At 47.4% G+C, this 15131-nt stretch overlaps 2 protein-coding genes across 2 annotated transcripts in view; one reads left to right on the forward strand and one right to left on the reverse strand.

Annotated features, from left to right (window-relative positions):
- The first annotated feature begins 1062 nt into the window (after window positions 1-1062).
- On the forward strand, window positions 1063-7001 carry bfsp1 (beaded filament structural protein 1). The gene is made up of 8 exons (XM_076141769.1): window positions 1063-1436; window positions 1797-1857; window positions 2046-2141; window positions 2907-2993; window positions 3588-3701; window positions 5009-5229; window positions 5866-5957; window positions 6133-7001. The coding sequence occupies exons 1-8, from the start codon at window positions 1063-1065 to the stop codon at window positions 6999-7001; spliced, it is 1914 nt and encodes a 637-aa protein (XP_075997884.1).
- Window positions 7002-8966: 1965 nt separating this feature from the next.
- pcsk2 (proprotein convertase subtilisin/kexin type 2) overlaps window positions 8967-15131 on the reverse strand; it is a 21610-nt gene continuing 15445 nt past the window's right edge. The window contains exons 10-12 of the mRNA XM_076141746.1: window positions 14987-15087; window positions 13789-14016; window positions 8967-9589 (exon numbers count right to left, since the gene is read on the reverse strand). Coding sequence (XP_075997861.1) covers window positions 9100-9589; window positions 13789-14016; window positions 14987-15087 — 819 coding nt within the window. The 3' untranslated portion in view covers window positions 8967-9099. The remainder of the gene's footprint in view (window positions 9590-13788; window positions 14017-14986; window positions 15088-15131) is intronic.

The following is a 15131-nucleotide window of genomic DNA, read 5'->3' on the forward strand; positions in this document are numbered from 1 at the left end:
GGTTTTTGGTGCCGCAGCGTTTTCCAGGGGCCAGAATCTGCTGAACACGCAGATGTCAAACAAGTCGACGAGCGTTTCATTCAGCCTTTTTCACGCGCAGCCGTCCAGATCTGTCCAGAGGGACAGTTTGACTCACGTCACATGTCTTTGTCACCAACTGAGGCACAAAACGGTGGTGTTGAGTTATAAAATCCCCCAAATAGCTTATTTCTTTGGCCAGTAGTGTGAGGAGATGTTCAGTCTCCAATGGAAACCTGGGGAGTGTTTGGTGGTTTGGGTGATTGATTAATGAAAGATGCAAAAGCAAATAAGGGATTGTTTCATCGATCTAAGAACAAACCTGAGATGCAAGTTTTTACTGTTAATTTAGTTAGAATCTGAATCTGTAATCAGGAACTAAAGTGAGAACCACAAACGTCTAAACTTTGCTTGCAGATTTCAGTAAATGTTCTTCTCATACTTCATAACCTCCATGACCACTAGCACCAAAATTGTCTTGATGAATAGAAATACTTGTTTAGACTCTTATAGGTGAGAGAGTCTGATCCATGAGCTCCATAGATCTGTTTGCTTCTTGCTGGACCTGAACACCAGCAGCACTGTGACGTATTGGCAGAAACAGCTGACCCCAGTGTGCAGAAATCGCTGTGCACATTCGCTCTCTGTGTGGCGCTGCGAGTCGCCGTCCAATTTCCCATATCAAACACACAGCAGCTGAGCGAGAGCCAGAAAGCTCCTGTGATGGCGTCAAACACAAAGCAGAGTTTTCACCACGCAACCGATTGTTTGTTTTTTGCCGTTCTGCTTTGTCATCAACGCCGAGGCTTTTCTAAGCTCGGTCACAAAGCCAACAATGCACTCTGGAAGGCCCCAGGCACGCGGCGTGTGGACCCGGGGCGGCGGGGGAGGCGGTAGGGACTATTTCGCTCAGGCCGGTGCTGGTCAGCGTTTAGTCTAGGATGAGACAGCAAAGGGTGAGCACCCAAGTTTTCACACACTAAAGGAGACCCAGCACTGCAGGGATACCATCAACCCACGCAGCAGGGAGACCACCGGCCCACAATGTTTAGGACCAGCTACCTGCGCGAGGTGCGCAAGGAGAAGTATGAGCGATCTGATGTCTTCACCGAGGAACCTGAAGACTCCGAGTCCTCCGCAGGCATGGCGGCCATCCAGGGCTGGGAGACCCTGCAGGACCTCAACAGCCGCTTCGCCCGCTACATCAACAAGGCCCGAGTCCTGGAGCAACGCAACGCCGTGTACCGCAAGCAGCTGGAGACGCTGCAGCGCATGGAGGAGGCCAGCGGGCCGGAGGAGGCCTTCAAGCAGCAGATCGAGTCCAACAGGCAGCGCATGAGAGAGCTGGCAGCCGAGCACGTCAAGCTGGAGCGAGAACTGAGAGACGCAGGACGCATGATGGACCAGTTCACCAGCAGGTAAGGAGGCGGCCTGTGTGTGTGTGGGTGTGTGTGTTTCTGTGTGTGTGTCTAATTTACTGTTGGTCACCTGATTTAGTTTTGTAACCTCCGATATCGATATTTCTGACCCACAAATCGAACATCATCAGCTTCTTCTTCGTCATCACCTAACTTAACAATTCATAATGTTAACGTAATAAAATTTAACCACCAGCAACCACTATCAATATGTTTTGTACCTTGAGCTCAAACCCATTATTGATTACCGATTATTGATCAGCTCTCTAAAACAGAGAAAATGTGATTTCACCACGGCATCACAATGACTTACCCAACACACACACACACACACACAGTGATGGATGTTTTCCGTTTCAGGTACAGAGATGAGTGTGAATATCAGGAGCAGCTCCGTGGAACGCTGGAAAACTTGAACAAGGTACGAATGGAGAAAGAAAACAACATGACGGGAAGACAAATGGGGATAAATGTGATGTTTTCTGTGATCCATTGTAATGACGTCATCAGGAATGGTGATGTCTGGAGCTGTTATGTGAAGAGCCATGAATTTTCCAATCAAATCTACGGTCTGATAGTGTGTGACGTAATTCCGGTCTTGTCCTGCAGGAGGCGGACGCCGTTCTCCTGAGGAACCTGGACTATCAGATCCAATCCCAGTTCCTGCAGGAGGACATCAGCTCCACTCGAGAGAGAAACAAGAAGGTTTGTGTCGTTCATCATAAACTGAAACGGCGTCTGTGCTCGTTCTTAGCATAAAATCGATACGTTGATAGATTTATTGGAAACGAGAGACACACAATCACAAACTCTCCAATCGGTGCCAATATGCAGCAATGAATGTGTGTGTGCGTGTGCGTGTGCGTGTGTAATGAACTGCAGGGTTTCGGCAATAATTTCCCTGCTAGATAACATGAATGAAGAGACGACCGGTGGAGAAAATGTTCCCCCCTGACGGGCAGTGAAATATAGACGGGAAAGAGAATAACTGAATCACACACACACACACACACACACACACACACACACACACACACACACACACACACACACAGAGGCCTGTAAATGTGCTCAGTATGGTTGTAAATGTGAGATACCAGCTGCTTACACAAAAGCACCCAGAGTGTTACATTATGCACCAGGCCTGAGCGCAAATTTCCTTTTTTTCTTTTTCATACAATTGTGCTTTTGATGAAGCAATCCGCCTTACTGCACTGTAGAGATATTGCTCATATCACATAAAAAGGCTCCACCGGTGCCGTATTGTGTGGGAGAGAATGGAGACAATATTGTGCCGAGCTTTAAGTCGCATTCTTACGGTAACAACGCACTCTCATGTGGAGACGGCAGATAAATGGCTGAGAGACGCAACATTGATTTTTACGGATGTCGATCCTTGAGCTAAGCTCTGTGAGTGTGTGTGTGTGGGTGGGTGTTTTAATACTTTTCCTATTATATTCTTCCACACAGAACCTTGCAGAGATCCAGACCTATGTCCACATTTTGCAGCAAATCAACCAGCCCCTTGCCCCTAATGTGTCGCTGGGCATCAGCGAGGTGAGGCGTGTGTGTGTGTGTGTGTGTGTGCGTGAGACAAAGCAAGCAGACTCATGGATGGATGGGTGGGGTCAGAGATGTCAGGCTGCATAATGAAGCCGTCGCGACAATTTGCCGGTCAAGCGGTCAAGAGGTGAAGCTGCTGCTTTGTTTGTCTCAATGCAGCTCCACTTTAAGATGCGTTCACACACTCAAGTGTAAGAGACCCTGCGTGGGAATGTGGGGTTCATGTCCCTCACACACACACACACACACACACACACACACACACACACACACACACACATACAGAGCGCTCAGTGAGTTTGGAGATTGAGGAGTCACATAAAGTGTGCTGGCCAATCAGAGCAGGCCGAGCTGTCAGGGAGAGTGGACATATAGAGACACACAGAGTACATAAAATTGGCCTGTTTTCATCTAGTGTGCACAGCGGTGCTGCAACAAGGTAGTTTCAAAGTGGGAAAGGATTGCAAAGGAAACATGGAGATCTGCATCATACTGTTTGCTTCCGTTTTGTGTGTGTGTGTGTGTGTGTGTGTGTCACGATCGCTTCATCAGTCAGTTTCTCATTGATTGCTTGTTGGTTTGTTAAAGGAGCAGGAGAAGCTGCTGGCCCAGAAGGAGCTGCCCAGTCTGAAGAGGCAGCTGGAGGAGCACAAGAGCGCCCTCTGCCAGCTGCACGACCAGAAGCAACGTCTGCAGGCCGAGGTGGGTCACGCCGTCGCCATGACAACAGGAGGTTTTGCAGCGATTACCTCCAATCTTCAATTTTTTCCAACAATGGCTCAAATCATTATTTACTAGGAGACATAATAAAGAGGATTTCTTGAAGAGTCATTAATTAAATTAGGATGAAATGAGGTTAACGCACGCAGAGAAGCGGCCCGAGCTCACGGCCAAATCCACTTTCACTTTGATTCATTGGAGGTTTTATTGTGAGACGTCGTTCTCATGAAGATCTTTTTTTCTTCTTTGTAAGAATTCCCATAACCCAGGAGCATTTTTAATATAAAAATGCCAAACTTATCATTCAAATCAATCCATAACCCATAAAGTAAACAAAGGGCTCATTCAGGCAGCAGCTCTAAGATTCATAACTCTAAGATTCCTAACTCTAAGTTATGAATCTGTGCTGATGCTCATAAAAGGCTGTTTATTTTAATTAAAATTCTATATTTTTGTTGAAACCTGGCCATGATTTAGGATTATGGATCAACTATATGACTGCATGATGATGAATGCATCCATAACTTTTCAAGCAAAACTCTTCAACTATGGCTGTGAATGAACCTTCAATCAACTCATTCATAAATATCAGACATTAGTTGACAAAAACATAAAACCTATCAAGTGCAATAAATTCTCAATTATAGTAATATATAATGTCAATCTGTGGAATAATCATTCTAGAAATATTGATGATTATTCAGTGATAAATACATTACATAGTTAAGATTCATGAAATGTAATATTGACATTTTCCGCATTCAATTAATGACTTTTTCTTCCATTTTTTTCAACGTATAGATCCAGATTCATTAGCATCTGTACACAGTATTATTGCTGTGGTCAAACTGTGATGGCGCAGATGTGCCACTAGATGTCAGTCACGTCCTTGTGTCTGTTTGTCTCTGCAGGTTTGGACCAAAGACAAACCTCTGCTGTCCTCCCACGTTCTGCTCTTTGCTCTCTTCATGTTCTGGTGCTTCTATCTGTCCCTTGTCTTGATCCTGTAGATGAGGATGAATCTTGTTTTTACTTGTTGAGATCCCATTGTTTTGCATGAATACATCTTTGTTGTCCTTTCTCGTCCCAAGCTGATTTGAGTGTGTGTGATGTTGGCTCCATTAAAGCTCTGTGCACTGATGAAATCCCCTCTTCATTAGTGACACATGCTGCTCTGTTGCTCGTCTCCCTGTCATGCTTTGCTCTGCTGACTCTCCTCAAGGGGCTTTAGTTAATTATTTCAAATCGTAATTTCTTCATTATTCCCTTCCTCTGTGTCTCGTGCTCAGACTGCCGTGCTGGAGCAAACCTTCAAAAGCTCACAGGAGAATTACGATGACGAGCTCCAGATGTGCAACGACAAAATCGAATCTCTGCGGAAGGAGATGGAGGAGGCCGAGCGCTCCCTGGAGAAGTGCATGAGCGAGTGTCGCCACCTGGCCATGTACCAGACGTCCCTGGAGAACGAGCTGGAGAGGTACACCAGGATCATCCAGAGCGAGGACAGCAGGTGAGACGCTCACACACACATATGCACATACGCACGCACGCACGCACGCACGCACGCACGCACGCACGCACGCACGCACGCACGCACGCACGCACGCACGCACGCACGCACGCACGCACGCACGCACGCACGCACACACAGAGCCATACTCACACACCCTCACACACACAGCCATACACACACACACACACACACACACACACACACACACACACACACACACACACACACACACACACACACACACACACACACACACACACACACACACACACATACCTACACACACACACACATACTCACTCACTCACTCACTCACTCACTCACTCACTCACACACACTCTCACACACACACACACAAACACTACTCAGTCAGCCGGTGCATTGTCAAAAAGAGGAGGATGGATGTGTGGTTGTCATGGTTTCATCTTTGGGTTGGATTCCCCTTTTAGTTGGGCGTTTCAGATGACTGAGCTGATTGCAGTTATATCTGAGTAAATACTGAGCAAAAACACATCAACGTTGGGTCAAAGTATGGTGCAGCTTCAGCCTGACCTGTTTCATACTCGCAGCTTCTGTCTTCTTTCCTCACACACTCACAGAGGTTCAATCTGCTTCTTCTTCTCTTCTCTGCAGGTTGAATTCAGCTATAATTGGCACTCCCATCGCCTTGTTCACCACTAATTACCGCTACACTCACGTACCCAGCGGGAGCAGCAGAGGGCGAGGTGAGGGCATCGCCGGAGCTCTTCAGCTCGTCACGGCTGCTTTACGTGATAATCGAGTACACAATCGGCCGCCATTGTGAGCCATTCAGTTCTCCGCTTCTTTAGTGGAGGACGTAAACAACTTCAGGGACACTTCACAGATGTATTTGACTTTCTGACCTCTTGTTTTGTCCAGATATCACACAGGATTTGAAAGACATCACAAGCATCAAGCCACGCCAGAAGATCCAGTCGAAGAAGGACCTGAAGAAGAAGGAGACGAATGAAAGAGACGCGATGGACAGCGGTGGGAACGCTGAGGAGGTTTCAGATGCGGTTGTGGAGGAGGAGGTGGTGGAGGAGAGGGTGGAGAGGACGCAGCACAAGCCCGCGTCTTCCCACGACGTCCCGGACGGAGCTCAGATCAGCAAGGCCTTCGACACGCTCTGCAACATCGTCAGAGACCGGATGAGGAGGTACAAGAGGCCCGAGGCAATCGCCGACTTCTACACCAAGGGACGCTACGTCCTCGTCACCGGGGACGGCAGCTACTCGGACCCCTGCTTCTACACCTCCACGCCGTCTGCAGGACACATTATCGTCACCATCAGAGACGGGATGATGTCACCCTACCAACCTTACTCGCCTCCTCAGCCCTTCAAAGACCCTCGGCCGCTCAGTCCCACTCTGCCCTCTGACGACGGAGGAAAGGGGGACAACAAGGGAGGAAAAGGGAAAGACAACGGAGGGAAAGGCAAGCACAAGCACGGAGACCCTCATCCCAAACCCAAAGATCCAAACCCAGTTCCGCCAACTCCAGCGCCCGGCCCCAAAGAGCCGAGCCCAGCAGACCACCGTCCCTCCTCTCCTCCTGGTCCTCGTGGGGCCTCCTCACCCTCCAGTCCCACCTCCAGCAATTTTCCCCCTGGAGCCAGGAGCTACGAGAAGATGGAGATGATGGAGTCTGTGGAGAAGTTCTCCAACAGCGGACAGGCTAAAGCCTACGAGGAGACCTCTGTGGTGATGGAGACCACCATTGAAAAGTCAAGCAAGAAGAAGAACTGAAAGTAGTAAGTTGAGTTGAAGACTCCAGAAGACGACGCTGATGTTTGCATCAGACTTCACACACAACAAACGTCCCGTCCTTCGCCTCTGAAGAAGATTGTGGGCTAGACGCGCCGCGTTCCTGCTCCGACCTCCAGCTACTCCGTCACGCTCGCGCTCTCTGTCTCTGGTCTCGCCGGTTTCACAAGTTGCTGCTGTTGGTTGGTTGTCGGACCGAGACCTTGGCTTGCGCTCTGGACCTTTACTGTCTGAAAACTTGAAGAACGACACCGAAAAATTCACCAAAAAAAAGAAGATGTTGCCGCCCGTAGACAATCAGACGTTCCCCCTCTGAGCTCATTGGTTTGAATTGGACGCCACTTCCTGCCCTCAGCACCGTCATTTGCTGTGTATCAATTTGCTTTGATATTTCTGAAACAATTAAAACGAAACAAAGATTAAACGATCTCTTCTTCTGCCGCTTTATTTCAGTCTCACGTGTTTGGAAGCGTTCAGCCGTGGCGTTCAGGGTTCAGTGTGACTTTTTAGTGACTCGTGACTCTCGGGTTCTTCAGTGTCTCTGTGTGAGTCATTGTTCTCGTTGGTGAGCGTTGGTGTTGGAGGAGCAGTGTTGTGGGTGGAAGCGCTCCATTGTCTCACGTGTCAATGTGGAGGTTTTTGTGGTGACGGACGCTGTGAATGTCAATCACTGAGCTCTTCTTCTGTCTACTTTTGAGCCCTAAAGAAGTCCAACAGCAGCAGATTCTCATGTTGTTGAACTAAAGTCACTGCCTAAAGTTGCCAGGTTTCTCAGAACTAAGTCTTATGAATGTACAGCACAAGACTTTGAAGTAAACCTGTTTAATATGAAAGGAAGAGGAGGAAGAGCAGCTTGTGTTGTGCTTTATGCCGAGTCATCTCCATCTGTCTGTCTCTAATCAAAGCTCACATTCTCTTTTATTTGCTTTCTATTGTTTTGCAGTTTTGGGGGTTCAAATGGAAAAGTTTAGTCCATTTTCATTCACATCACGATGTCACGTGACACAGACTGAACATGTCTCAACCTGCTGTGGAAGAAGCATGTTCAGTCTGCATGTTCAGTCAGTATGTACGGTCTCTCGGCTTCTGTGGTTTGTTGATTTCTTTGTTGAGTGGAAAGTTGCATCGATTCTTTTTAAGGTCCATCTGGAACAGTTTGCTGAAACAAATATAAATGAATCCTCCTTAAATCATATTCCACCTTAAATCCCACCTACAGTATTTGCCGTTTACTGGACTAAATGAAGTTCTTTACTGTACTACTTGTTTGTAAAATCCTCCAAGCTGATGATTCTGTGGTACGAAATCAAATCAAGAATGAATTTGAGAAAGTCGCAGCATTTCATCTTCATCTGACTTCGTCCTCTCTCTCTCTGTCCTCTCTCTCTTCCTCATCTTTGGACCTTTTAGTTCTGCTTCATTAACGTGACGTCACTGTTTCTCACTCAGACTCCTCGGGTGCAAATCTACTCAAGCGCTTTGAATAAACATCTGGATGAAGGGTTTATTATTGTGGTGCACATCAAAGATGAACTGAGGACCACAGGCGGCAAAATGAGTCACACATTCCTTTCCTTGTTTATATAAACAGTGCATGTCACAAAAATATAAACAGAAAGAAGTATCGTTTGCAAGATATTAAACTTTAAGTAGAATGACACAGAAAATCATTTACAGTCACAAACTGTACAACAGCTGGCAGAGGAGGAGGAAGAAGAAGAAGAAGAAGAAGAGCAGGGAACTTAAAGCAAGAGAAAGAGAGAGAGAGAGAGAGGGTTATATTTCTTTTATATACAATTTCTATAGAGTGTAAAAAAGAAAATGAAATCCAGACGGCACAGTTTGATTTCTCTATGTGGGACGGATTATCGAGGTTACACTTTTATTAGGACTGGATTACGAGAGACATTCATCATAGGTGGAGGGCTAATTTAAACACCGGGTAACGAAAGGCAGCGGGAGGAGAGGAGAGGAGAGGAGAGAGGTAGAGAGAGAGAGAGAGAGAGAGGGAGGATAGAGCAAGATGGCAGAGAGAGGGCGAGCGATGGCAGGTGGAGCGTGACGTCATGCAGGCGGAGCTTCAGTTGTTTTTGCTCAGCAGGCTCTTCAGGCTCCTCTCCACCGCCTCGTCCAGCTCCTCCTCCAGCTCCTCCTTTTTGGACATGGCCAGTTTGGACTGATAATCACGCACGATCTGGTCTATGTAAGGGGCACTTTGTGTTCCGTGCAGCATCAGCGTCCACTCCTTCAAGACGCCGCGCTGTGGCTCCTCCCCCTGGAAGCCCACCTCCAGCACCCAGGTGCCGCGGGGGTCCTCGCCCCAGGTGTGCGTGGTCATGAAGGGCCACTTGTCGAAGCCCACCTTGGCGTCGTCATCGCGGGGCCGCCGGCTCAGCAGGATGGACTTGGTGCCCATGGGCGAGGTCATGTTGATGTTGAGGTCGCCGCGGCGGCTGGCATTGACGGTGACCACAGCCTGCACGTGCTCCAGGTAGCGGACAAAGTTGTCTTTCCCCTGGCAGGCTTCAGTGTCGATGGCCAGAACCAGTCTGTTGCCAGATTGGATCTTACTGTAAAGAAAAAAGAGCAATAGATGGAAATTTAAAGGGAATTCACCAACAGAAGTTAGACTAAAAACAACCAAAATAAGTGTAAAAGGACTTGAGAATAGAGTGATGTCATGAAACTATCACACACTCGTTTGCTTATGTGAGCAATAAAACTTTAGGGAATTCATGAGCTTGAAACAAGATCGGATCTTCTAGTTTCGGGGTCGGTGAAGCAAAATGCTCTCTTTCTGTGTTTGTTTCAAGCAATGTTGACTTTTGTGAAACCTCATGTTTTCCTGTAATGCATATTTATTAGGGTTATTTTCCTTGGATAAGACCAAATATGGTGGCATCATCTCAAGCCCGTCGATCAGGCAGAAGAAGCTCCTCCAGCTCAGCTCTGTTCTGATCGCTCCACTGAGCTCTCCAACTAATTTGCTCATAGAAGCAGTCGACCGGACAAACAGCAGTAAGAAGCGACATCACTGCTGCTGGAATCCATCAAAGGTTCAGAGACCAAAATGTGTGATTGTTGATATCTGAAACCAAAACCCTTAAACTGGTTGAACTTATTGCGAACGTCCTTGAAGATTCTCTCCAATCTGCAGCGCCGCCTCACTTGAGAACTGGGAACAAATCTTAAAATATCTATCGATTCTGTTTTCAGCGACGTATTTATCATTCTATACCATGCAATGCATTGTGGGAACAGCTTGGAATCTGAACCCTTTGTTTTTTATTCCAGACGTTCTTCCTGTCTGTCAATGAAAATCAATGAGCTGCTCTGGCTCAGGGAACACACCATGTTCCAGCCTGTGTGATGTCAGATTACATTTAAGGCGGAGTCGCCCAATTACACCATCAGACTCATCTTCCATATGATGAATTATCTTTCTCTTTATATTTTTAAAGTTTAACTTATAGCAACAATAGCAACACTTGCAGTTATGATACCTCCTCCATGTGATCACAGCACAATGATGACCAACTGTGCAGCATTCAAACATAAAGGAAACATGACTAACGTGATGATGAATCCTCAGAAGTGATGAAGGTCGGTTCATCTAAACCCACAATAGAACGGCAACAGGAAAACACTTTAAATTCATATGGCTGACAGTGACACACACACACACACACACACACACTCACTGCTGTGCAAAGCGCTGATTACGTGGCCTTTTGTGTTACTTTGCTTCTTCTTGATCGCAGCTTTGTGGCCCGTGAGTCTTTAAGATGAAGCTCATTTATGTGAGATGTGTCAGTGTGTAATGTGTTTTTATCCTCTCACACTTAGATGATTCATGATCCCAAATTAGCACCATTTCCCTCATTAAAGTGTGTAAGCGTGTCATTTACGTGAAAGGCCGCATCTACACACACACTAAACACACACAGCGAGGAGGTAGGTGTCAAATTCCTATATTTAAAAGGTATAAACAGTAAAATGCACAAAAACAAGGTTAGAAATTGGATCAACATTGAATTCTCGCCTCTTTTGAGAGCATGAAACCCCCCCCCCCCCCTGCCCCCTCCTTTCATTTTTGGTGAAATGGATTTGTCCAGAACAGAGTGAACACACAGGTTGTACTTGGTGGTGATGAGGAGGCGCGGCACTGATCTCATCTCCTCAGGTGGAAAGAACACAGCAGGGGGGGCGGAGGGGGGGATTACGTGGGCAGGCTTAATAACATTACCAAAGGCCGAAGCCGCCGCAATGACTTCTAGGAAACGGGGGGTTTGTAGCGAAAGAGGGAGTGATTGAGAGAAACGAGTGGGAGAGAAAAATTAATTATTGGAGGGCGAGAACACAGAGAGGTGAAGCTGAGTGAGTGAGTTACTGTTCTTAGTGTTATTCCAATAAAAGCTAATCAATTCACAGTGGGGGGCACAGTGAGGCACACGCTGTATTTTGAGTGTGTGTGTGTGTGTGTTTGTCCACACAGGTGTTTTCTGTTATTCTTGCAGCTCAGGTCTGGGCCGTGTTGTGTTTAGGGTTTGAACACATGTGTACGTTCATAATGCAGCAAATTACACTATGCTGCATTCAGGGGGTGTGGGAAATTACAAATTGTGGTAGAAATGAAACCTCTGTTGGTTAGTCAGAGGGGGGGGACAGGGCGGGGGGGTGATCATGTCCTTGTCAATAATGTGTTGAATGTCGTCACTGAGAGGCCGAGTCATGACTGGAGGGCTGTTGGCCTTGGCGGTGGCATGCTTGCTTCTTGTGCCTTCTGGTTATCGCCATTAGATTTAGTGTGAGTTTGTTAGAAGTTCCCTAGCAGGCGCTCGGCTCTCGTCACATGGCGCCTGCGTGTGATTACAGCGTGCGGCCGCAGAGCAGAGGGAAGAAGAAAACAAACAACAACCCCACCGCCCAGTGGGGGGCAGCGTTCCAGCACCACTGACTATGAGAAGCTCCCTCAGCTCAGTCAGTAGCAGCTATTAGATCAGCCGTGAACACTGTGTGTGTGTGTGTGTGGTAGCGGGGTTTATTGCTTTTCTATGGTGATCCGCTCTCATCAGAGGTGGGCCCGTTGTAATTATATCTCCACCACAATAGAGACGGCAGAAACCCTGTAGTGCTGCTGTGGAAACAGTGAACTGATGAGAAATATGGAGCAGCGTCAGAGCCGATCTGCACACTGAGGAGGATTTCAGCCAGTGTTCCTCTCTCTCTCACACACACACACAGACACACACGTTCCCCTTTAAGTAGTTTTACCGCGAATCGCAAAGGGATCCTGAGGTATCACAGAATGTTTAGTCCCAAAAGCAAAGACCTCTTCATTTGTATGAAATCTCCCCCTGGGAAGCAATAAAAACCATTTGAGCTGGGCTGATATTGCACACAAGGGAACTACACACACACACACACACACACACACACATAATCACACACCCTCGCACATCTTCACACCATGTTGCCGTGACTGCAGCATCTGTAGAGCTCTGATTAGAGAGCAACAGAAGAGATTGGGCGAAGCAAAAATACACCAGCTATCTCTCCTCACTTTGTTTTCTATTCTCACCTACACAATGACACCTTCACAAGCGCAACACACACACACAGGTATGCACCCACACACACACACACACACACACACACATACACACACGCACACTTCAGCTCGGAATCCCTTCTTGGCTGTCAATCAGTTTAATTGATAGCGTTTCGGGAACATGCCACCCTTTGGATTTGTGGTGTTCCAGCTACAGAGAATGAGAGGGCGAGCGGCGGACAAGAGGAGGACACGGACTCAGAGCGCCCGGGATGTGATGAATGATAGGACGGCCGCCTTTGTGGGACTTACAAAGGACAGATAACAAGGAGGTGAAAGTGGAAGAACAGGATGACGGAGAGGGAGGGAGGAGAAGGCAAAATGAAGGGAGAGAGAGGGAGAGAGAGAGAGAGATAGGTGGGAAGACACAAGTGGGATAAAGATGAGAAGAGAGATGTCTGGAGTATCGGGGACAGACAGCTGCATCTGCCAAAGACGAGGGAGGAGACGGAGGATCTCCTCTGCAGCACAGACCAGATGGCTGGACTGTGATCAGAGTGCCAGTCTGCCCAGAGGACTCACATAATGGCTGACAGAGGGAGATGACATTAGGGTGGATGATGAATATACAGGAACCCCGCCCCCCCCCCCCCCCCGTCCCCCTCGTCCCCCTTGTCCCCCCCATCCCCCTGTCCCCACCCCGTCCTTAACACACAATCTACATCGTCTAACGTGTCGTCACCACAGAAGTTATAGTTAAACCTGCGTCACTCAGTATGTTTGATTTCAACAAGACTCTGTGTAATGTCACCAAACTGCAGCTAGGTGGCGCTCTTAGCTCCATTCTTTCATCATCGTTTAGTACTTAAAGATGCACATTTACTGTATAGTTCAGACTCTCTCCCTGTAGAACCCGTTAAGGTCTCTGTTCTGATCCAGTCTCGTCACAAACAGGTGTGAACACAATGAGTCCAGTGGGTTGCTAATGCTGCTCAGTGTCTACATCCCTCTGATATTGTTTCAACTTGAACTAAAACTGGTGATTGGAGTCCTAATATGTGTTTTCAAGTCTCAATGAAGTTTTTCTTGACGTAATCTGTGGAAAGCTTTGATCCAGACGTCCAAATATTGATCCAAAGACTTCACGTCATGCGTCATCATACCTACATATACAGGTATACTCTAACTGTGGTCTCTTCTCTTTCTGATGTCACTTACTGCATCTCCTGGATGGACCCGGCCACACAGTGGAATCTCTCTGGGACCGTCTTCCACTCCTTAGCCATCTTCACCATCCCGCCGGCGTCCAGCACGCCGTAGCCAAACAGGTGGTTGAACTCCAGGCCCACGCCGTTCCTCCGCCACTGGTGCACCTCGTCGTGCAGCTGGTTCCTCTTGGACGTCAGGACGGACAGGTGCTGCATGTCTCTCCACGTCAGGTTTGGACTGCGGAGGACAAAGCGGCAACAGAGGACGCGAGCAGGAGGAAGGAGGAGAGAAGGAGGGAGGAGAAATAAGATTGTAAGTCATATTTCTTTACTTATTTTATACAGAAATCAGATATTAGAGATCCTTTACCATCGTCTGTCCCGATCATTGAGATGCTTCATATTAGAACACGATGTCTGTTGGTGTCTAAACAGCGGCTGAGCTCTGAGGCAGATGGTTGCTTTTGTGCGTCTGGCTCTCTTATCTCAGCTGTGTGTAGTGACAGCTTTGTTCTGTGTGACTCACTGACTCCTGCCCTGCTCTCTGCTCAAGAGTGTTTGGGCAGTAAAAAGGCCGGGCGCTCCTTCTCACAGCGTCCTGGCTTATTTGCCACCGGACAGAGTGAACATCCGCTCCTCCCGACAGCGACATCATTACTGTGTGTGCACAGCAAACACGCCGTCTTTGCTCAACTACACGAGCTGGTGTGAGTTAATGACGGCACGATTCCGTCTGACTTTAATGTGGCGAAGGGAGAGCGGGGGAGCGAGGCTCTGCTGGGAGCCGACCGCAGCAAATCACAAGCTGCTGTGTTTGTTACATTCTTCTAATCCAGCAGGACAGAATCACCCCAAGTGGCATAAGGTGGGTTCAAACGGCCATTTTAGTAGTTTCTATCTGAGGTGAATGTGTGTGTGTGTGTGTGTTTGTGACAGAAAACACATTATTACGTATTAATCATATTTTCAAATACTTTCTTAATTTCTGCTATATTGTCAGTTGGTTACTATAGAATTAACAATAATACATTACTTCTGCAATTTAGCCCCAATATAAATATCCCAGAGTACTTTATGGTTCATGCTTATTAGGGGAAATGATTCAGAACATTAGAGTTGTAGTTAAAGTGTATTTTATAAATGATTTACATCAACTCTCCTGTTTAATGTTCAGATTCTAAATCAATAATCACAGACAGAGTTCATACTTTGCCTCCAGAGCCAAAGCAAAGACGCCGGCGGCCTCCGGAGCTGCTGCTGATGTCCCAGAGTGACGCAGGGTGCAGTTCCCATACAGATCTGTAGTGGCCTGAAGACAAGGAGACACCAGGAGACGATGATGTCACAGAAAGA

This window comes from Genypterus blacodes, unplaced genomic scaffold, assembly GCF_046128005.1.
Source record: "Genypterus blacodes isolate CSIRO-AG114 ecotype Tasmania unplaced genomic scaffold, CSIRO-AGI_Gbla_v1 ptg000020l_1, whole genome shotgun sequence".
Lineage (NCBI taxonomy): Eukaryota > Metazoa > Chordata > Actinopteri > Ophidiiformes > Ophidiidae > Genypterus > Genypterus blacodes.